Below are 25,020 nucleotides of genomic sequence, written 5' to 3' on the forward strand. Positions count from 1 at the left end.
TTATTCTCTTTTGATGAGTAGAAAAATATGAGAAGTGTGGGGCACTCTGGTGGTCTAGGAGTTAGGGCACCAACCATGAACTGCAACGCCCCTGGTTCATGTCCAACTTTGTTACATGCCATTTCTCATCTCTCTTCATTAATTTCCTGTTCTCTGTTTGCCATCGCCATCAAATAAAGGCATGAAATGCAGAAAAAACAGATGCAGTAAAATGCCAAACTTTTTACTAAATAACATGACTTTGTCCTCTAACACAACTTGAGAAATTACACTACTTCACTGCTCACTTGTATCAGCTTTATTAAAATTCCAAATGTGCAGTACAGAGCATCCACTGTGGCTCATTTAAAGTTGAAAGACTTGTTTGAGCCTGCAGTTTCTCCAACTTCCGGACTATATAGGTCAGGGAAACCTGCCAAAAGGCTTCCTGCATATTGGGCACACGTGTTATGCCACACATCACTGACTGACATTTGATGTTTTCTACCCCTCCACTTCCACTCCTCTCATCCCTCCCCCGTCTCTTTGGGCTCCTCTCACCTCTCTGTTCTGCTCTCCTGCTTTGTGCCTCCACTTTTCTCCCATCTTCTCGTCTTCGTCTCCTTTTCCCTGGGATAGTGATTGTGATGGAGAGGTTAATCCGGCCGGCATATGGTTGCCATCGGCGGCAGATCTCCCCATAATGGTGGATGGACAGTGTAGGCTAATCACGATCTTTGATCTTCCATGAAACCCTCAACTCGCGTGGCTCTGATTTCCCCGCATCGCTGCCACGCTAAAATGAGGAGGCCCTGCCGCTCTGGAAGTCATTTTGGGCTTATTACTTAAGCCTCAGCGTATCCCCATTGTCTTTGCAAGCATTGGAAATGACTAGAGGCTGTGCTTCTGTGCAGTCAGCGGTGCGGGTATTTCCTCTAACTGTGCTGCTTTGTAGGCCAACTTTGTGCCTTCTCGCCCTCTTTCCAAGGCAGCCAACTTTTGATGAGAGCTTTAATTTGATGTTGTTAAGGTTGTATGGTTTCAACTTTGCCATTTCTTTGGCTTATAATAGTCGAGGTTTTTTCCCATGCGAACTCGTAGCCTGTTGGGCGACGTCCTAAAATGGCCTCCAGATTTATTGGTGAGTTTTTTTCCCTTGCTGGGCCAAGGCAATAACATTACTCAGCAGCAATTACTACAGCAGTTGACAGGGTCGCTGCTCGCCACGGCCTACGCACATCCGAACGTCAAGGTGTGTAGTGACTGAGTAATAGAGTAGTATTGAAAATGCACAATTACAGCTTATGGCCTTGGGTTTTGTGACAGTGTCATCTTGGCGGGGCTGAAACAGCACACCGGCTGAGCTCAGGATTGTCACCAGGGCAATCACAGACACCTCAGCAGTAATTAGAGTAAGACTTAGAGAGGGCATCAGTCATGTCCCTGTTCCAGTGACTCATGACCCCTTTACTTGAGCTTGTGCACACACCACACAACCACATACATACACACACCTCAGTGCCGCCTGCACACACGTGGAACCAGTCAGCGGACACTGAGCCTGGACTGGTCTTAAGTAAAATGCAGAGGCTTTAAATGGATGATCTGTTTACAGGGAAAAGAAAGGCAGGCTATCAGGTTGCCAGATCTGGAACACATTGATGTTGATGCTACTCCCATTGTCAGATGAAACAGTGGATCTATTTGATATACAACAGATGATTCACAGCATATATACAAATACTCTGACAGGCTACAGGCAGGTTCAGATCTGTGAAATGTGAATGGGTGTAAGGTTGCATCTGTGCTATTCAGTGACTGCATCCACATGCTTGATTTCATTGCCCCTGTTAGTGTTTATTTCAAACTGGCACAGCTAATTAAAGGACCAATTTCAAGTCAATATTTAGACCATAAATTCAGCAACAAATAAAACCCCAACAGACATAGAGCTCTGTATTATTTTTTGTGTGAGGTGAAGTTTTCCAACAAGATTAAACTAAAGGTTTTGACAGCTTTGGTCCAAGTCACTACTTCTTTTCATCCAATAGCCTCCCCAAAGGCCAACAAGTACTGGCAGATACACTAACCCCTGAGAACTAGAAACAGGAGGGATATTTGACGCAGCCAGTGTGTCGGCGTGTGTCAGCTTTTCTATTTCAGCCAGTTTGAGGCACACCTTTGTGTGTTGCTGTGAAGTAAATGGATATTTTCCTCAAGGATTCCTCACAGCAGAGTTTGTGTGCTCACCCGGAGCTTTCAGTGCGTGGTTGGAAGACAGACTAGGCTGCAGACAGATCTCTGGTTTAGCTCTGGGTTTGCCTTCTCCCCCTGCTCCTGGCCAAAACTATGCAGATGAAAGTTTGAAGTGTAACAAAGTGATTAACAGTGGTACAGCCTGGATGGCTGAGGTTTGCCATATTTCTCCTGCTGGGTGGTAACCTAATGGCCATATTAACATTAATTCAATTTTCTCCCATCCTGTCTTTTCATAGAGGTGCTTCATTATAGCGGGGACATTCCTGATTTTTACAACACAAGAGTGGGAAAACAGCAGACTGCTGCTAGTTAAGAGAGGAAAACATTTGAAAACGCTTCAGCAACACAGCAAAGTTTCCCAGGAAATGGGTGGCTGCTCTGTGACTCTTTGTCTTTTCTTTTTTTATCAAACAGAAGCTGCGTTTTATTTTAAAGAGCTGTTTGTGCACATTTTCAAAATGAGAAATGCAGACCATATCCTGTTATTGAAGGCCTGGGTGTCTACTGCCTGGTGAGGCAGCAGCAGCTCATGGCAGTGTCACCCTCTGCGTATCAGGGTAGCTTGGTGAAGGGGCAGCATGTTTAGTCATACATTAGTCCGAAGGACACTTAAGTGCTACCTGATGCTAGCGGGAGTGCATGTGGACACAGTGGGGTTTTTTTAGGCGTGTCTCAAAAAGTATGCACAATAATTTTGCCATTTACTGCGGTCTTGTGATGGTGCACTGCCGCTGTTATATTGGTTTGGTATGTACTATTCTATTTTTGCGTGAGCCCACTCAGTGGGTTGTGGGCCACTATGGCCACTGCCCCACTCATGACTTTTACAACAAAGCCCAATGATTGGACCTAAACCAGCCGATGAAGCTGCCATTTTGACGCAGGACATTTTTGAGGTGATTGTGTCAACATTTCTACGCTGCAACATCCCTTATAAAGAAATATGACTGACAGAGTTGACATTGAATTTCACCACAGTGTTTTCCCAAATTCTATCCAACAAATTGTCCTGTTGGGATTTCCAAGGTTTCCAGTTCAATCCTTAAAAAGCAAGTATAGGGTGATGCAAATATGATGACTAATATGATGAGGAAAATTAACTTTTTTCCTCCTGATTGCAATTTGACCACAATTTGTCATAGATCTTAGGTATGTGTATGTCTCAAGAACAATCCTCGTTCTGTGGCTGTCTGTCCCATTCATCTGTGTGAATGGGCCTTGTAATTACAGAGCAGAGCAGTTGTGTTTAAATGGCAATACAGTTTGCAGTTTTTCACATAAACTGTCAGAAGCTTGAATCTGAAACGAAGCAAAATAAGCAATATTTCTGTGGAGAGTCCCTGCCAATAGCCCGAACAAAATAACAACTCCCCATCCAGGCCAACTGCTGTGGCTGCCCTGTTTATTTTTCTGGACAGAGTTCATCGATGGAATTTCAGAATTAACTGACAGACTTAAAAATATTTATTGAAAGGGCACCATAGCAAAAATGAACATCAGGGGGGGAAAAAAAGAATCAAAAAGCATCCATCATTGCTGTTTGGGGAGTATACGAACATGGTACAGCTGTCATTTCATTTCCACTCGTGCTAGATTAAATAAAGAACAAGCAGCAAAAAAAAAAAATTCCTCTGTACTCTGGAGTCTCCAGCCCTCTGGCACTCCATTTGACTGACCACTTGTCAAACTGAGAATGAAAAAAAGCTACACTGTAATTATGACTTACCACAAGACTCTGGGCAGTTATTAATGAAAATAAAATATATTAGTCTAATTAGCCCGGAAACATAAACATATTGTTGATATTAGAGTTATTAGGTGAATGCACCTATAATTCTGTATAGATGGAATCATGCGTGAATATTGATCCATCATGCAGCATAGGTAATAGTAGCTGCAGTAGTTGTACTAGTGGTACATTTAAGCTTTAAACCTCAAAAGCATTTCATATGTGAGCTGGCTTTGATTTGGAGCTTGAATGGGGGAATAATGGGAGGCAGACCAGCTGGGGAGCGCAGCCACACAAAGGCACCGTGCCTCTCTGAGGGGTCTGGCTGCCTGGCTGTCTCAGTGCCCAGCGCTGAGGTTGAGACTGAGGCTGAGGCTATAAGGCTGGGGTTTCACGGAAGACAGAGCTGCATGGGGGTTAGTAATGAGAGGCCTGGGTGGATGAGGAGAGTCAGAGGCGTGTCATCCTCTCCTGCAGCCTGACCCTCACCTCGGGGATTAGTTCATTGCAGAGAAGCATCAGCAGAGCTTTGGGACAGCAGGAGAGGAGGCTTGAGTGGGAGGGCTGAGCGGTGGGTAGACTAAGGTACTATGGGGATGGGCTGGGGCAAGATGGGACACGGGCTGGGTGGGGTGACTTGGGGTTGTGGTGGCTCCTTTCTAAACAGTGCTTCCTAAAAATAGATCCTTCCACTATTTGAGTATTCAGTCATGAAAGGATGAAAGGGTTTTCTTTTTAAATCAACTTAAGCAAAACAAATCTTGAATTTGATGCAAGATTAAAGTTTGGTGAATCTTTGAAAAAGGGGAAACATGGAATTTTCCACTTTTTCTGCAGCAAAACAACATCACTAGGAATTAGCTGTGGTACCTTTAGCACATCTGAATAGCTAAACAGGAGCTTTAATAAAGAAATAAGAGTATATCTGCAGTAGTTTGAGAGGAATGACGCAGCCTAATACAGCTGCAATAAAGTTAGAACGTCAACTATGGCTGATTTATTTGAAGTGGAAGGGAAGCATTTAATATGAGACACATGGTTTCAATAGATAGCGCAAGTTCCATGCCACAAATTGCAGAAAGATGTAAAACGGACTGTACAGGAATTGGTCAGTGAGAAGTACATGATATAAGACAGACACAGGGTATAATGCCAAAAGAGTTCATTCTGAAACTGACCACTCAATTTAATTTTAGTATCCTAACACTGTATTTCCAGAAAGATCTGGAACAATTCAGATGTGTTTGTATTTCTATTGGTTTTGCACAAAGAATTCAAAAGAAATATTTTCACTACTTTGATAAATTCTCTGAAGACACTTATTTTAGTCCCTGTCCCATATGGAAGCCCGCTTTCTTCTTGGTTATATCTACAGAGACAGACAGGTGCAAACAAATACACACCACAGTGCGCTCCAGGGCCTCTACTGTACACAAGCGTGGATGTCCAAATATACCACGTCCCACACCAAATCTACTTATGCAGTCTTTGTTCAGTGTCTTGCACTAACACTTGGTGCCTGCATTGCTAGAAAAATAAACACAATCACTCAAGACTGAGACACGAATCTGAAATAGCGTCTGGCACAGGGCAGTGATGCCAATGTGGAGATCCAAACATTTTAGAGAAAAATCTTGAATATTGTAGGGATTAAATGTGCTCTTTGAAAGGTTTAACAAATTTACTAAAGGTATGTGAAGAGTTTGGAATCAAATAGCATCAGGATTTTTTTTTAAGCTGTGTTAATTTGATTTTGTTTAAGTTTTGACAAAGATGTATCACGGTTTTTGTCAGATTTCTGTCATTTATTTATTGTTAGTTACATTTTCCCATAAATGTTACATCTGCTAACAGTTCTGACAGACACATTATAGACGTTAGAGAAACAGTTAAACAGCTACATCAACCTCTTAAGATTTGAGTGATTCTGCAGATACATACAGGTCAATGAATAATACCTTAAAGCAGTCATGTTTTCTATTATTATTTAATTTTTATTCCCTAATACATTTTTGTCAGTTTTCATTTTCCAAGGTGACTTTTTATTTAGTTTAAGTCTCATTTTCATCGTGAAAAAAGGGTTTAACATAATATAGAGGTAATATTTTTGTCATTTTTTTAACTGATGAAATTAACACTGTTCTTAAGCCTTTATTTTTCCAGCAAAAGTCAACACAGCACACATGCTCTTTTCAGCAACACCCTGCTTCACATTTATAGAGTTACGCACATTCACACCTGGTAGCTGCAAAAATATCCAAAATCATCAGCTACTAGCCACAAAGCTGTTCTGCTGGAGTGGATGTGGGGATGAGGGTTGAATACCTTGTTCGAAGCAGCCAGACAGCCCATTCCAGCTTCCGAGCAACTTTCTGGTCACAAATCAGCTTCTCTAACCTGTTGGATTCTGCTCACAGTTTAAACGAGCAGCCGTCAGCTACACTGTCTGCACTCACGCCAGGCGCTAAATCCAACACTCTTTTCTTTCTGCTTAGCATGATGTTGTGGTGCTAAAGCTTCATTTCACAGACTTAACGGATATTTTCTTCTGCTTGTTTATGGGCATGGGTGTTTTTTTTTTCTATGAGTTGAGAAAGAAGAATCCAAGAGGGAGGCAGAGACAGAGAGAGATGGAGAGCCGTGTGAGAGAGAGTGGGAGTCCTGAGATGAAATGCTGACATGGAGTTTCCTTATGGTGCAGAAACGGCCCGTGAGTTCGGAGGCGTTGTTGAGACTACAGAGAAACGCTTTCCTCATTTTTGCTCCGGAGGAACTGACTGATCACCGGCCAGTCTGCTCGCTTTCGAAAGACAGTTGTCTCTGTAGTTTCCTGATCCGGACCAAAGCCCTTTGTGACTAAACAAATGGAATAAATTACCCAACTGGAGTGAATTATAGATTTTCCCCCTAGAAGTTGCTGGCATTTATTATATTACAAATGCCTTTATGTTAGGAACAGAAATTAAATGGGGAAGTCGTAAAAGTGCACTCCCAGACTTATGGCAACAGCCTCCATTATTCTGTTCAACAGAAACGCTCCTCTGGAAGGGTCAAGCATTTATACTTCTGTATATGTTTATATCATTTTGAAGATCCCAGTTATTAGTTCAACCTGGTGACCCCACAGCCGCTTTGCCTTCTGTCAGAGACGACATTTCCTACAGTGTCAAATGGGCTCCAGGCGTAAGCCTTTGAGCTCGGCTGCTACATCTGCTCTACATATTCATCCCAGGGCCTCTTTAATTCTTGCCCTGCGCCCACACACACTCTTGCGCACACACAAACAGAAAACACACACACTTACCTACACGCACTGCACATGCACAGGATTGAGCGCACTTATAAACATGTTCTGTGATTAAGGAAGTGCAAAAAACAAAAACAGTTTATTTGTTATGTCGAGCTTGAAGAGGAACAAGATTTAGTGATCTCCATTTAAAACAAACAGTTCTTAATAAGCTGTGACTAGCTTGGTTCTTTCAAACATCCACACATGTAAATACTAACTGTCTGGCAATAGAACTTAATGGGTGCAATAACCACGAATTTACCTGGTGATTAATGCAAAGTTTGAATGAATGTTCAAAGTCATCTTTAATTCTGTAATTCCTTTTACTGTATGTGATGTTGAAATCCAAATGTGGAAATGAATGTCTAATTAATTTACTGATCCATAAAAAGAAAATAATGGTCCGTTCCCCCGAATCACATACATCACATAAGAATTTAATTAAATTATGATTAATTATATTAATTTGATTCATTACTCTAACTCCTGACCTTGCTGTCAAGTCAGCTATACAGCAAATTTGTAAACTTCACAATTTGAAGAAGAGCATCTCATTAAAATTATATCATGTTGATGACCAGCAAATGACATCAGTGCACAGAAACAAGCTTTAGGTTGGCTAAGAGTGCAGCTGACCGTACTGCAGCGACAGATAAATGTGTAACAGGAGCTCTGCAGTTTAGACCAAATTATGATATGAAGTATTGTGAAGTAAACTGAAGTGAACTGATGTTTAGCTAAATGCTAACTATGTCCAGAAAAAGAGGATGTGTCTATCAACCTTGTGTGTGACAAAAGTCATGCTGAATTTCCCATGAAGCCAATATACAGTAAAGTGAAATTTTTATGTGAATGGGCTGTGTAAAAAATGTAATTCAGAATGAATAAAGAGCACAGATTTGCAGCACATAGATGCCCACAAGCAGATCAACAGGAGAGCAATAAAACAGCTAGCAGCCTCACAGTTTACTGATACTGCCAAGCATACAAACACCAATAGAACTGAGCAAAGACACCAACTCTTGATATGCATGCCAGCTTAACACTTTTTAAACGGGAAACAGAATACAAAACAAGAATGGGTTGCTGCAGCAAGGACGAAACATGCAGTTTCTACAAAGCTGTCCTGGAGTGATCAAACTGTGAGCTTGCTAACAAAATATAATATTGTACTATATGAATAGAAGCAAGTGGTGGCAGCAGTAATGCAAGAGGTTCTGCACGTAAGGACTGCTGCAGCAGCATAGCAGAGCACCGACAGGTTAAAAAAGGCCACCTTATTGCAAAGGCTGTCTTGGGTTTATCATTTAGCAAGTAGAGTACGTCATGTGTGAGTGTGGCAGTGCCTGAAGTAGCTCGCAGGCATCAGTCCATTTGGTCTCAAGAAAAGCCCATAATTAAAATGGGTTGTACAGTCTTTGGAAACAACATGCACATTTTGAAAACTTTCTCAACTGTGACAAACAAATCTGTGCTATTGACCAATGTCAGACCATCTTGACAAAGTTGGTCTTTGAGGTAACAGAGCCCAAAATAGAGAAAGCTGTCATACTGTATGAGCTGAGTTGTACTACATGCAAGCAATACTACATGTCATTTTGCTTTTTGAACATTTAAGTCTAAGCCTTCTTGGTTTATACAAATAGGTATTAATGAGAACGCAAGCAGCAAAGCATAAAACACACTTGTGTAAAAGTACATGTCAGAAATATCTCTGCGTGTAAATGTATGTACTGTGTACTCTGTATGTATTTTGACTACCTAAAAGTTAAAAAAGCAGTGTTTTGTTTTTGTCAGCAAGTCCTCAGACCTTTGGTTGATTTTAAAAGTCAACATTTCCTGTTCCAAAGGTTATGAAAATTAACACGAGTCATGTTCAGTGTTTCGTCAGCAGAATGCTGTGGGCTGTGAGCTACTGTTTTCCTTGAGTTGGGGAGATAGAGTACTGTTTGCCAATGCGTCATGGTTTGTTAACAAGTTTCTGACTACCTGCATACAAATAAATCAGCCAAGTTCCTGCCACATGGTTTTGTTGTCTGTTATTTTTAGTGTTTTTGTATAAAAGGGAATAGCTCACTCAACAGAGAAAACCGTCTGGTTTGAATCCTCCACAATGCTAAGTCTGGGTCAAGGAAAAATCAGCAAACTGTGAGACAAATTGCTCCTGGGGAATAATGAAAAAACCTACTGAATTAAGTAATTGAGTTAGACAAAAAGAAATGTACAAAATCAGCGTCGCCTTCAAACCAAGTCTCTTCCTCTCTTGTGTGTCTACCAAACTTTTTCTCTTGTCTGCCAATCTAGTCTCTGTTACACCCCATGTTCCCACTGAGTCATATTATTTCCATATTTATGTCAGCAGCAGCCCCTCACTTTGATCTCCTGCCTTGTTCAGAGGCTGATCCTGTTATGGCTTGTTCCTGTAAATACTTTGAAGTGCTCCAGGATTAAAAGATTGTGGAGCCAATGAAAAAACAAACAACTCTTTACACAGATTCATTTATAAGGCCCTTTAAAACACAAAAAAATCATTTGGTAACAGTAGATGGAAGTTTACTCTGTAATTGTTGGTAATTGTGGAGCCACTGTTTACGGGTTCTGACAGAGTAAGATTCTGAGTGATTGAATTTGGAGTGTATTTCTGCCACACACAGCAGTTAGCCTTTGAAAAGTGACAGCAGCTGGGGTTAGCACACTGTAACCATTTTCTGATGACCTTTTGCAATTATGGGTCAGGCTTGAAATTTAAGTGAATAGGATAACACTGAGTATGTATAACGGTCTGAGTTTGACAATGACGAGATAGAGCACATGAAAACACATTCTATATACCTACAAAAAGGACTCAGAGTCCACAGCCATGGTAGTGGCTCTGTCAGGTTTTGCTTAAGTAGCAATGTGCTAAATGCTAACTCCAGCATGCTAACATACTCATAGTGACAATGCTAAGTATAATGTTAACCATGTAAGAGTCACTCATGCCAGTAACTGTCAGGCTGTACTTCGGCACACTAGTGCTGGAAGCTACATGGTAACACATCTTTTATCAGATTTTCTAATAAACAATAAACACAAAGTACAAATGAGGCTGATGGGAATGTCATTACTTTTGCTGACCTTTGCAAGGCTGCATTAAAGTAACATTGGCCCAGGGACTACAACATTTTCCAAGTCCGCCCCCATCACAACTTTCCCACTGCCTCGTCCAACATGCACATTATCAGCCACACCTAATTTACAGAGAATAATGCATCAACTTGTCAAACGTCTCTGAACATTCTCCTCTAACATGTAAGTTGGTACCTGCTAGATGATTGCGGTTTTAGTGCATCTTTCTCTATCATTCTCCAATACAAATAAAGTAAAAAAAATTAGGTAAAAACCTATCATGTTTCACCCACCCAAAAATACCATTGGTTCTTTTCTCAGAGAAATATGAAGCTAATTTTTATCAGAGTAACTACGTGTGGTTAACTAATCCCATAAAGTCATAGTGACTTGATTATTTGTTGCGCAAGATAACTTTAACTGATTTGGGCTTGTGATTATTTCTTTGCTAAATTCGCTAATGTTGCCAAGCTAGATAGCTGACAAACAAAGATCTAGACCTAGACCTGTGGAAGCAGGTGTCCTCGTCCATGAGTTTCAGTTCCTGCAGGAGACTTGCAGCTCTGAAATATCCTGTCGACAGCCATGTCAAACGTGTGATTAACATTGAGTGACATTAAGCCTGCCAATCACAGTGGCTTATTTATTTGGGGGTATGTAGCACAAAAAAGTCAAGCATGATTTTTATTTTTTTTCTCCGTGTGAATTTTATCAAGGGCCCTTTACATTGTCGGCTCTGGGACTGGTTGTGCATCAAAATGGGGGTGGGTATTTGGTCATAAACCAAAATAAAATTTTTGACCTTTTTGGCAAGATAGTTTAGAGTCTGGATTGTCAGAGATGAGTTGTAGAGCAATCAGGCGTTTATTTCACACAGAGATACACAAACAATAGACATGGTTTCCAAGAAAAATACAGTGGACATGTGGTCACCAGGCACTGACCTTGACCCCTGCCACATTACAGGGAAGTCTGAGCCTCATCTTCAATCAAAACTACAAAAAGCAAAACAAACTCATAATAATCACAAACAATAATAATAAAATAGATCTTCAATCAGTTCCAGCTGAGAGCCAGTGATCTACAAACCACACCAAATCATTAGTAGACTACACATAAAATTGCAAATACTCAATAAAATACGTCTAACTTCAAAGTTTGTGCAATTATTTCATACAATACCCATGTCTACAAATTGAGAAAGTGCAAATCTATACAATAAGCTTCAACTACTAATGAAGAGGACCTTCATTACAGACCACTTGATGACAACATTAGATAAAAAGTCAAGGGACTACCAAAGATCACAATTAAAATTCACCCTAAAGGGGGACATGAATGCGTGTCCAAAATTTCATTACAATCCACCCAATAGTTGTTGAGACATTTCACTCAGAACCACAAATGTCAACCTGAAGGTGTTGCTAGAGTGAAAGTATCAGGATCACCAGAGTCAATAGGATTCAGCATCTGGGAGCCAAGAATTTCTACAAAAATCTGAGCCAACACATCCAGTACTGAGATATTTCAGTGGATAAATGAAAACCTGCTTTGACCAGCTGTTGGTGCTAGAGGAAAAGGGATTCATTAGGATCTATCCTCTGAGGGCCATGAGTATCTGAACCAAATGTCATCACAATACCAATATTTCAGTGCAGACCAAAGTGGTGGACCAACCAACCAACCGACAAACCAATGTTGCCATTCATAGATCCATGCAGCTATAAAAATACATACAGATATATTCTCATGTTTACAACGGGTGTGGATCCTGTTGAAATTAACTGGCCAGTGGACTTCAGTGAGTGCAGGTGCTGTCTGATCCTCTGTATCAGCCCACTGGATCACCCCATCATCTAAATGAAGAAAACTCAATTACACGCAGCTACGCTTTTCCACTCTACCCAGAGAACAAAGACACCCTGATCCTTTTAAGTGACAGAAAGGCAAAAATAAAAACAGAAAGCCAACTAAAAGAGGAATGTGCGGTGGTGGCTGCTCCACATCCCCTTGTACTTGTCAAGATATGTAAAGCGTTTCTTCTCTTACCCCTTTTATGAAAGCCTGTTAACTGTCGCACAAGTGGTGACCGCAGCTGTTTCGTGACATTTATTTTCTTGTCGTTTTTTTCCCAACATTCTCTAATTGGCTTCTGTTTGTGCCCTCCTCTTATGTGGTCTCTCTACACTCAGCTTAAATTAATGTACACTCAGTCTCACTTTACAGAGGGAAAAAAGTAGACTAGTATAAGTTTTTTGGTGTTGTAGGTCACAGAAATGATTATCTTTAATTCTGAGGCTGCGAGTCTCTTGATTTTTGGTTGCCGCGTGTGGGTGACCTCATCCACTTCATTGCACATTTCATCTGATATTTCCTGTCCTTTTGCCACTTGGTCTGTGGTCTATCGCCCTTCATCGTGTGGTCTCCCACTGACCAAATCACCAAGCTGTGTAAATTGCACTTTGGGACAGACAAAAGAGTAGGGTATCATTTTGACTACTGTATGCTGTAGCACAGTGCTAAATGAATGAAGTAAACTTAACCATAGTAAGACGGACACACACGCTGCCTGTTCAGTTTGCATGTTTAATCTCCCTCTGAAGTGCCTCCAGTGCTTTGATATTCGAGAGTGTGTCTTTTTACGTCATGACAGCCTGTCAAAATCGCTTTTTCTTTGCTGCTCTTTCTAATGATCTTTGAACATTACCTCTCTTACTACTGGATAACCCACAAAGTCATTCATCCCACACTCAACTTTACTTCAGCTCTTAAAGAACATCTCTGAGTCTTTTTTTACACTGCTATTATTGTTGTAAACACCACCCAGAACAAATATTACTGACTTATTCATAACTGATAATTACATTAACTTATAATACATTCTTAACTTACATTGTTTTTCATTGTAAAACACAGAGTGATGGTTGAATGCAGAAGCAGAACACTGTAGATATTTACCACAACAGGCCACAGAGGCTGACCATTTTTTATAGTAGCTATGTGAATAAGCCAAATAAATTCATTCAAAAAAACCCAAAAAAACTCATAGCGCAGAGATTGCGCATACGAAGTGTAACCAGCAGACCTTATTGTGTTCTTTGGACATGTGCAACTTTACATTCCAGCTCACTACCCATGGCTTGTAAAGATAGTATAACGACAAACCCAGACAGCAACCGGAATAAAAACAAGCCTCCTTAAAACACACACACACACACACACACACACACACAGATACACATTTACTGGAAGAGTGACAGAGCATTGCAATGGGAGAAAAAACACAGAGAAAAACAAGTGGGCAAAACCGCTTGGGGAGAAAAACACCCTATATTATCAGGGGTGGAGATCTGCCACAAGCACATTCCTCATTCAATACTCACTTCATCCCAAGCTATTTCAATATTGGTAAATACTGTAGTGTGTCCTGGGGACTGTGCTGCACCCGGCAGACATAACACCTCACGAGTGAGGCTCCGTGGTTGTATTGTAAAACAGGAGCTGAAAAAGTAGTAACTGTAGCATTTAAATAATCATATCTGTCTATCTATCTATCTGTCTATTGTACTGACTTACTCAAACTGAAATACAGCATAGAAACAGGCTTTCTATGAAGGTCTCGCTAAAAGAAAATGAACCACAGACAGTGTTCAGTTTGACGTCATTTGGCAGCTTGAAGGAATAATTTGAAATTTTGGAGTTAGATGAGAAGTTCAGTACAACTGTCATATCTGCATGGTAACTATAAGGCTGAAGCCAGCAGCCAGATAGCTTTGCTTGGCGTTTCAAAGTCATGGCCAAGAGATAGTCCTGCCTATAAGCCACTGTGAAACCACAATGTATCACTTTTACATTTTTTTAAATCTACAGATAGGCAAGCAATATTTAAGATATAAATTAATCACCTTTAGGTTCCAATCTTTATGCTAAACTATGCTGCTATCTATCTGCTGCTGGCTCTAGCTTGCTATCAATTTTCTCATCTAACTCTTGGCAAGAAAGCATGTAAGCATATTTGCCAAAGAGTGGAACTATTTCTTTAATCCACTACTAGGATATTGGACTGATAACCTGCAAAGACGGATAAAATCGAAATAAATAGGAAACGGGTGGGTCAGGTAGTTCCTATGAACTTAAGTGGAGAGCAACAAAACATTATGCATAAGCCATGACGTGTGTGTCTAAGCATTGTGTATTTGTAATTCTTCTGAAGAAAAGCAAGTAGTAATTTTGTCAGGGTGTAGAATGCAGCTTTGGAAGTCTGCCTGGCCAAAATAGGAGCTGAACACATTTTTGATCGCACTAAAAAACTGCATTTGAAATAGAAAGTTAATGAATCAGTAACCAAAGAGTCCTAACTTTAGTAGACAGGAAGACAGAGCATCATTAAGAGGTATGAGGAGGAAAGAGGTGGTACGTGTGTTTGTGCGTGTGTGTGTAGGGGGGTTAATAGTGGGAAAGAAAGCAGCAGGAAGCAAGAGATAGTGGGTGAAAAGGGAAGGGAAAAGGGGCAGAAAAACAAGAGACCTTGCTCTTGCTGAAGGGGTGAAAGGTCACAACCCTGACACGTGTAGCTAGTTGAACCTTTAACTTTTAGTAGAGGTCACCACTGGGAGGCTTGGAGGGGAAGCACTTTATTGTTCTGGGTTATGAGCTCCTCGCCAGCGCTGTTAGGAGCTCCTAAATCACACACACACACTGCGGGTCATTCAGGGCTGCCTGAGCCAGATACTGCCTGGCCTGAGCAGATTTTTCCCCTGGTAAAGTCTTTATCCTAGACGCCTCACCAGTCTATTCCTAGAAGCTGCTGAAATGGAAAAGACGAAGTGGCTTTTATTTCAGACCATTTTATGATACGGACTAATGTATATGAAAAGACATCACCTCATAAACCAATAGAGTTCCCTTGCATATGCACCTCCTTCACGCAACACGCAGATTATTTCACATGAAACATGAGATGCATGCAAAATGCATTTAAATAATGACCTGAACTGTAACAGTTACTATGGAGCATTAGTTTGTAGGATTACATTACTAACTAACTATAACTAATTACTTGAATCATGGATGAGTAGATTGATAAAATTTTGATAGTGTTGATCATTTCAGTCATTTTTCAAACAAAAAAGGTGAATATTCTGTTTCTCAATTTCTCAAATATGAAGATTTGCTGTTTGTATTTATCATCTATGATAAGTGAGTTAAGTGAACATCATCCACCTATGTTATTCTCAGTTTTTCCGGGGAATTTTGATGGGACATTTTTCAGACATTCTATAGATTAAGATAAACCAAAATAATCAATTAATCCAGATAACAATTGGCAGATTAACTGATGATGAAAACAATTGTTAGTTCCAGTTACATTCATTGAAATAATATTTCACTTGTACATGTAAGAGAATTTACTCAAATACTGTACTATTGTATTGTACTTAAGTTTTTTTTTAATTTTCTGATTATATTTTTGTAGATAATTCTTATAATTGAGGTTTTGAATATTTCTTCCTCCACTGCATATTTTGCATACAGCTGCTTAATTGTTTTACATTAAAAATAAACATATATAAGATAGAATATAAAAAATTTTAATGTATTTTTTTTTGTGTTCATATTTAAATGTATATTTGCAGTACTTCAGAAAAACACAATTGAACTTGAGTTCAACAAACCTCACAAGCAATGTGCTGTTCTAGCAGTGTCAAATCTTTTTCAAATCAAATTCAAACCTTTAAAGGAAGATTCAAATCTAATTTGGCCATAATCTGGGTCTGAACAGTTGGCGTTCCTCACTGATTTATTGTAAACTCAGTTAAGTGTCAGTGTGAGAGGTAGCAGAGAGGAGTGTGATGATGATAACCTCAAATGAATTCTCCTCTCTCCACCCTCCTCCACAGTTTATTAGTTTAGGCCAGAGGCCACTTGTAGCCTTGCAGAGTGGACGGTAATTGTGTGCGTGCTCCTTAAGCACCGACCGCAGCAATAATAGACTGAATTATACAATAAATTCCCTCCAGATGTGCTCCCTCCACTCCCACCCACCCACTCCAGTTTGACAGTTTGCACACCCACAATCCGCGCAATGAGGCCTCCGTCCACGCACACACATACGTGCACTCATTCACCCATACACAAGCTTACAAATGTACATACACACACGTGGTGGCTTAGCTGCAGTGTTTGCATTGTCAGATTGTTTCCATACTGGTGTTAGCTTGCTGCGTTTCCTTACTGCTGGTGTAATTACAGGTCGTATTAGCTGATAGTGTTTTGCTAACCTCCTAATAGATGTCCTCCTGCCTCAGAAACCTCACAGAGAGTCCATTCAATAATAAGCAGCCTTTCTAATACATGATACTATTAGGAACACACACGCACACACACAGGCTGATGTTTAAAAGTAGTCACATACGCATGTCCTACTTGTTCAAAACCAAAACGATGCACAGCTCTACATATGATGTGGAATCTTCTATAAATTTTTGATTAGAATTATAAATGCAGCACTTGGGTAAAATGCAGTGAAAGTACATCCTGAATAAAAACCAGAGCCACCCTGCATGGGAATCTAACCATCTATTTCGGTCTTATGGAGGAGGCAGGACAGGAGGAGGATAAGGACTAGAGGAAGAGAGAGGAGGAAAAGAGTGGTCAGACTAATTATTATGTACACTTCTGCTGAAATGTGAGTACATTTTCTGGGGGGGATACTTCTTCCAAAATATTTTCATTCCAGATCTTTGTGTATTTCAGCCTACCGTCATAGAAACAGGGTTTCATATTTTCTTACGGCTAAATATTGCCCAGCTCTGAGCCAGCGTTGTGCTGATGCAGGAGGATGGTGAGAGAGAGAGGACCACCAGTTAGATTGGCTGCTACACTTTCTCTCCATCTTCAAGCTTTGTTGCTTTGCTGCTTTGCTGCTGTCAAGCCGACAGCATCAGCCTGCACAGTGCCACCCAGTGTTCAACCATGGTGCTTTATTCACAGCACAAGAGAACGGATTCATGAGTAAACAAAAGTAATTGTGCATCACAGTATTAATCAGAGATTTGAGAAGTATTCACATCAATTACTTTAAGCAAAATTTGTAATACTACATAACAAAAATACTCAATTAGAGGTAGAAATCAATTTCATCAAGTATTATTGGCAAAATATACTTTAAGTATCAAAAATAAAAATTCAAAATGTGCAATGGCCCCTGTGACTAATATATTACTATAGCACTGGATCATATGAATGAAAGCAACACATAAGTGTTGAAATTATTGCAAAAAAAAAAAACACTACTTAGTTGAATACAAATGAATATTTTATAAACTGATTGTTTTAAATATAAAGTCTTAACTTACTAAGCAACTACTAACTATAGCTGTTAATATAAATATAAAAATAAATACAAGGGTATGTTAATTAGCAACATAGTTGCTTTCTACAGCTGCTAATAAGAAAAAATGTATTGTATTGTATTGAATTGTGTGAATTTATGTAGCATTTTTCTTCTGTTTTTCAAAACTGAGAAAGAAAAGAAAAGGCAATAGAGATCATTGAATTAATATTAACACATATTATATTAAATTATACTAACAAATGAGTGCAACTAGGTACAGTTTATTATCTAAATAGAAAAGGGTTGCCCTACCAAAATTAAACACTTGCCATCACTGCCAAATAAATGTTTTAGTTTTAATACCAAGAGACAAAAACTAAATCTTAGTTTTCTGAAGCTATTAAATAGATTTCATCCCCTTTATTTACATGAGTCATATTGCAAGAGTAAAAAGATTACGATCTCAGGATCGGCCGGGAAACACAACATTTTTCATTAAGATTGTATGAATAGTCTCACATTGTAATATTGTATTGCCTTTAGGTAGCTTTCAATTCATGATGGAGTTTTTGATGATATAATGTATGGATGAAATATATAATTCAGTTAGTAGATCATCCATCACTATAATACTACAACTATAATAATAATATATATTGATAATAATAATGTCAGCGAACAGCACGCATGTTTCACATACTTTAACTGACAGTGGTACCTCTGTTACACTGTCAGATGGTGATATTGTGTTTGCCAGGTGAGAGGCTGGCCGGACTAATCAGTAAAGGCAGAGTCATTTGCCTGCAGACATGTTCCAGAGCAAAACCCCCCCTGAGCTTTGCTCAACCTGCTGTCCCAGGTGGCTGCAATGCTTGAATGCCCCTTTTACCTGCTCCAAACTACATGGCCAGAGGATAAAAAAAGTCAGAGAAAAAAAAAGAATAATTAAAAAAAACACGTCATAACAGGAAACAGGAACAGGAAAGAGACTTGGCGGACTCTGCACAAGCCAGGTGCAGAGTTTGGCTTGACTCCCCCTCGGCTCTCTGGCTTGTGCAGGCAGGAGGGTGGCTGCTGGTAGCGGAGGTCTTTTCATCGCCAAGCTTCTTTATCAAACCCCTGGGTCTAGTTTGTTCTCCTGTTGCTGCTGCTTGGTGGGTTGTCGTTATAAATTAGACTACAGGAGATGTAGGGAGCTCCCTGGTGGATCCCTGCCCGACGACTGCTCACACAGAAGGTCAAGTAAAATATCAGCTACGCCGTTCATTTTTTTAATTACAAGAGGGCAGCTCGTAAAAGCAGCCTCGTGAGCCATGGTGGTACACTTTTCTCTTTTTGTGTTTTCCTCTACATCTTACCTCCCTTGCTGTTCACTGTATGTCTTTCCTGAACTCCTTTGCTCAAGGATCTTTAATCACTATGTTGAAGGAAAAAGATGGTCTGTGTAACAGCTACTTCAATTTATGTGACCCATCAAAGGAGGCACACTCACTAATGATTGCTTGTAAGATAGATTTTCTTCATCCTTTCCGAGCTAACTCTTGGAAATTTACTGCTCAAGTTCACTGTCTGTACAGTGAAGGGAACAAATTAATTTACAGTCACGCTGTCCAGTTTAGAACATGATGACGTTTGGGGGAAAGAATTACTTTTAGCTTGCCCCTGAAAGCCACACTGTAAAACAGTGTGAAAGACATGAAATCAGACACTATAATTGCAAATTATAAAATCGCCAACATCTACAGCTCAGACATTTTTGAAAATCTTCCCTGCTGAAGATGTATTCATTCAGAATATCATCTATAAAACATATGCACAATTTATTATTTGCATCCCCGGTAAAAGGCTGTTGTTTTTGTTTATTTTTGTTTGAGTGGTTGTCGGCTAAGTTCGTCATTCAGAGCCCTTGTGGCCTCCTGGGTGGTCGTGGTGCATGCCAAAGATGCCCCCATCGTGTTTAATCTTTGACATTTATTTGTTTGCTTTGTGCATGAATATGCAAACTGGAAAAGACTTATTAGTTCTAGTGTATTCTCATTACAGGGGGCCGTTCATCCTGCTAGACTGTGGTTGGTCAGGCCAGACCAATGTCCAGACACAGCCTGGCAACCTTGCCTTCTGCCGGTGTCCATTTGCTTCTCACTGCCAGTCAGTGTCCAGATAGAATCTGGCCACCGTCGGCACACCGAGGCTTGGCTAACAGCCACACTCGTATCACACCAGCAAATGAAGCCTAGAATTAGGTTTATATCAACATTTTGAAAATCAAAAAACTTAAACTCTCAATGAACCACCTACATAAGAAGGGGGCTGTGATGCTTTTAAATATTGACTTTTTTATTTGCACATTTGTTGTTGTCTTTCATAACAGCTCCTGGGGCTATGTGCTTGTTTGTATATGCGTGTGTGTGTGTGTGCTTTTTTCATTCCTCTTCTGTAGCATCCACTAGGCCTCTAAGAGCTGGCCTCACCTCATCTGGCAGCCATTACCTGCACACATGCTCCTGTCTGAAGGTTGATCTGCCGGGTTAAACAAATCCAGGCAAAGCAGCGCGGCCGGCCAGGAATCAGCTCCATACATCAGCTGTGGAACAGCCAACATGACAGGGTTAGAACTGGCTACCGTTAGCCGCGCACTATCACTGATCTCCCAACGCCAAATATGCTCTAAAACGACAAACTCACTTTAGTTCAGGTGCTGAATGTGGCGATCAAATATACTGAGATATGTGGCTTTTGCTGAGGGTTTTGGAGAAGGGAAAGGCTCCTGAGTTTCCCTCTGGAAAGATGTGACACGGATCATTTCTTATGTATGAAGTTCCAAACTAAACAGTAACAGGCATATAGTCTCGGTATTGAATGTGGAATTCGGTAATTATCTGCAGCAATATGCTTTATCCAGCATTTTGGTGTGAGACGAGGCATAAATGCATAACTGTCTCTCAGCAGGGATGGCACGGAATTGACAATTCAACCAAGTTTGTGGAGTCTGATTCAATTCCGCTCCCAATCAAAAGCGCTTGAGATTCCATTTATGTTTATTACATTTCCTGTTTCTCACTTCATCACATCGGAATTGAAACTGACAGGGTAATTATCATTTCATCCTAAATTGATCCCAATCCATGTGGGCTGGCTCCAAACATACAGACACGAGAGGGGGAAAAAGAGAGATGGAGGAGAAAAAAAAGCATTTTGGGAGCATTTGGCGATGGTTCAGTCATCTGTAAGACGTATCGCTCGAAGGGTGGGGAGAGATGGTGGGAGAGAAGCAGGGAGGGAGAAAAAGGAAGGGGAGACGTTTGGAGATTGCGTTGCGGGTGTTCCCTTGATGTCCCCCTGACAGGAACCAGATTGGGAGCCACGCGGCGTCGGCGCTTTGGCTTTTTATTCGTCTGGCTCCGCCGGGTTTTTCCTGGCCTGAGCAGGCCCGGTTCTGAGACGCTGTGGCCCACTCGTGGAGCCAGCCTGTAGTTTAAGTGAGAATAACAAATGCTAGAAAAAATAATGGGCTTACAAAAAGAAAAAGAGAGGAGCAGCACAATCCTACTATTGTTCATGGTAGCTAGGCAGAAAGCACAGTCAGGCCACATCTTTGGGACATTTTACTGGCTCTAATAAAGAGTGTGTGGTCCCTGTTTTGGAGAGCTCTGCCAGACTGACAGATATGCTATACAGTAGTATTGGATGGTTCCGTATCATGTATTTTGAGTTGTATTACTTGGCACGGCTCAGACAAGACCTGTCATTCATCATGCTTTTGCCCAGCTGAAAGTAGTGGTCCAAGTTGCTTATGATGGCATAGGGTGTAATATGATGAATAAGTAGTCGTAAAGGCACTTGTGGATAGTGGCAAACAGGGAGACTTCACCTCTGTCTCTAAGAACTCACACGTACAATGACAAAACCTCCAGTCTGACTGGCACGTTTTAACTTAAAGTGATGGTATATGAACAGAAAAATATTTATACGCCAGTGAGAGATGAAGTTGCTAGTTATTTAAAGTAGACTGACCATATGTATTATAAAACGAAGGTTTTATTGAGTATGTGTAATGTGTAGGTTAGCCATAGGGGGTCCATACTGACACAAGCTGGGAAAAAAAGAGGTGAAGATCATTGTATCTGAATCCCTTTTTTGGAATATATGCATGAAATTACTGTGTCAAATAAAATGCAAAAAAGGGAAGAGTGAAACCAGCACTGGGTTTCATTTCAGATTATTCTCTATTCTTCAACTTTTTTGTGTTTAATAATATTCAGCGTTAATTCCTGCACACACGCATTCACATCCCTGGCTTCTACTGTGTGGGGTACAGAAACACAGTTTGGTCTGTGCTTAATCAGTTCTGTTTTTAAGTGTTCTCTGCTTGGTTTTCCAGCACAGCTCTGTGAAAGAAAAACGTCTGGTCGTGGGTGGCTTAGCTGGGTCACTGAGCCCACAGAGTAGAGCATTTCATAAGAAAGAGCCCACTTAATTCTGAACCATACATCGCATTAGCTGATTTACATGTGGACAGCTATCATTTTGTGAGGAGTTTGACATTGATAAATGAGGTGTTTTACCTAATAGGTAATAAAAACAAATTACAGGTCTTAAGAGAAAGGATGTTCTTCATTTGGCTCTGTTTTCTGTCTCTTCGAGGGCAAGGGCCAGATTGTTTCCATATGATTGTAGCCTTCATTTGTTAAGACTACAGACAGAGATTAATAACAGCATTTTCTGATGACCAATCCATACTTCGCCTTGGGGTTACTTAAAGAAAAAAAAACAGTAGGAACAACTGCATGTGAGGGATAAATTACTGTTTTTATCTGCACACTTATTCGGAGCAGAGTCAACTATTAATAGTAAGATTGTATTTTAATGTCATTTAGTATTATTTAACTCCTGTGATTCTCATTCTGTGTCTCTAAATAGCCTTTTACAATGTTTGCACAAATTAAACTTTATTAATTACAGGAAACTAAAAATCTCTTACCGCCACTATAAAAAGTGAAATGAACACATTACTGATATTTATATCCTTCTAACTGTATGTTGAGCAGCAATAAACATATCTCTGATTAGCAGGACACAAATAATACCATGGCTAAAAAACCATAATGTTTTCACTGTAAGACTGTTAATTATGGAGGGTATAAATGCCTCATTGCAGTGATTATGTGGCTGCTGCCCTTGTCCTTGAGCCATCAAATACCCTGAAATCAAATTAGTGAAACCATAAACAATCTACTTATGGTCAGTGGGGATTCACAGGGTTTTCTCACAGGGTGAAATGCTGACATACATTGTGAGATGACAAATTACAGTCCAGAGACGGGAACAAATCAGCGCTCTGACCAGAGGTTTTTTTTCCAAAGAGAAAATATTAGCCCAAACAGTACTTAGTAGGTGAGGGTGTGTTATTCTTAACCGGTTTGAATCACTACTGGACTCTGCGGGTCCCATAGAGCTCGTATATAAGCTCTCTCAAGTTTCTTCAGCTAGGCGTGAAAAGGCTTCCCCTCTGGTGTAATGCAAGCCTGACAGAGGACAAGTCTGCCTCTATTCCCCGTCTCAGTGCAGTCTAACACAAGCTGAAAGGATGAGGCAGCCACATCCACAGTCACACAGGCTATAACTTTCCACGACCTTAAGGATCCTTACATTGTGAAAGCTGTTCAGTCAGGTGTGACTCTTCACTGACAGGTGGCTATAAATCAGCATGCCGCACTGTGGTAGTTGTAAATGAAACTAAAATATGTTTAAATCTATCAAAAACAGGTACAGTATGATATGTAATGAATACATTAAATGTCTGCCATACTCTAAAATGGAAAGTCCATATGTGCACATTGATGTTTGAGAGGTCAGAGACATAGCTTTTTAACCCTGAAATTAGAGAGTTATGTTTTGTCACAATCCTACAATCATCATATAGAGAAACAAAGACGATACTTTCCTGTGAATTGAATTCTGCCGTTCCGGCTTGCTTGTAAATGATGCAGGCGTACGTAATGACTGCGTAGTCAGACCGAGGCAATTTTAAGTGCCACATCCAATCAGCACTATCACCACAAAGCATTACAGCCTGGAGCGCAGTCATTCTCTCTGCAGGGCCCTCAGCTGAGGTGATACCCGACCGCTGAAACACAGTAAAAGTTACCAAAACAGAGCAAAAAGAAAGGGTGAGGAAAGAGGACTGGGGCGGGGGGCAAGACAGATCGGGGTTGGAGGGGGCGAAAGAGTCTTGAATCCTGTGGTAAGTGCCAGAGGGACACATTTTGTTGGAACACAGGGTGTGCTGAGTGATGGGAGAACGGCTACAGCAGTGTTTAGAAACACCAGTCGGCCAGTCTATTGCCTAGGAGCCTGGGTGTCTGCGCTGAGCTCCCCCCCCCACCGCTCTAAGTAGGATGGTACATGCAGCCTCACTGCATACCGCTCCTGCGCGCCGCTAAAATTAGCCCCCCTGGAACCAGATGGAATTCTAAACAGAATAAACTTTTCTTGACTTGATTATATTGAGCCTTTCCAAGCTCCGACATTAAAAAGAAAGAGAGAAGGCAAAGAACGAGGGGGAACCTTAGAAGCTAATTGCCGTGGGTCTGGCGTGCACATTGGGCATTGTGTTGAGTCGAGACGCTGTAGTAATGCCAGAGCCTTTCCCCGGGCCGTGTCTCCCAAAGGGGGAACTGTCACATCTTCCATGCGTTTGCGGTGGGCTTGCAGCTCCACACGGACTGCATGTGAAGCCGCTAATTAAAAGCAAGCGATCCGTAACTGTCTGGCTCACCACGCCATGCTCATCCATGTGGCCCCCATCGGCTCTTGTAGACCCCCTGGCCCCTGACGATGGCTGTTAGGCCACTGCATGGGAGTGATTTTCAGAACAAAATTACATGACTCCCTTATGAAGCAACACTGGCAGTGTTACAGTGCATTTATGCGGTTCAATTAGAAGGCTCTTTAAGTCACTTACATTACCCTAAGCTGGGGTGCAAAAAACATTTTAATAGATGATCAGAATAAAGGATGTTAAATCTGGTATTCATCATATCATATCATATCATATCATAGTAAATATTAACATTATATTACAAATGAGGCTGTTTTTCAATTTTAAATCATATTTTTGTAATCTTTAATCTTTCTTTCTTAATCTTTTCTGGCTGATTTGATGACATCTGGTTACCGTAGTAACAGCAAGTGATGTTCAATACAGCAAGCACTCATTGTGCAGGTAGTCAGTAATAGTTGCAAATGAGACCTGCTGCTGGACACAGTGTTTTCCATACACAGGAGCAGGACACAGTAAGTTTTATGACCTTGCTGAGC

General features: G+C 40.7%; 1 protein-coding gene across 5 annotated transcripts in view; it reads right to left on the reverse strand.

Annotated features, from left to right (window-relative positions):
* runx2b (RUNX family transcription factor 2b) overlaps positions 1-25,020 on the reverse strand; it is a 115,762-nt gene that overhangs the window by 57,644 nt on the left and 33,098 nt on the right. For 4 of the 5 annotated variants that reach the window (XM_071478746.1, XM_071478743.1, XM_071478745.1 and 1 more), the window contains one exon: positions 20,191-20,284. In XM_071478746.1, the coding sequence (XP_071334847.1) occupies positions 20,191-20,284 (94 nt within the window). Of the gene's footprint in view, positions 1-20,190; positions 20,285-20,385; positions 23,828-25,020 lie in introns of all 5 variants that reach the window. The other variant, XM_071478747.1, reaches the window with a different exon arrangement.

The sequence above is a fragment of the Trachinotus anak genome, unplaced genomic scaffold, assembly GCF_046630095.1.
Source record: "Trachinotus anak isolate AG129_WGS33_773 ecotype Australia unplaced genomic scaffold, CSIRO_AGI_Tana_v1 ptg000005l, whole genome shotgun sequence".
NCBI classification, from domain to species: domain Eukaryota; kingdom Metazoa; phylum Chordata; class Actinopteri; order Carangiformes; family Carangidae; genus Trachinotus; species Trachinotus anak.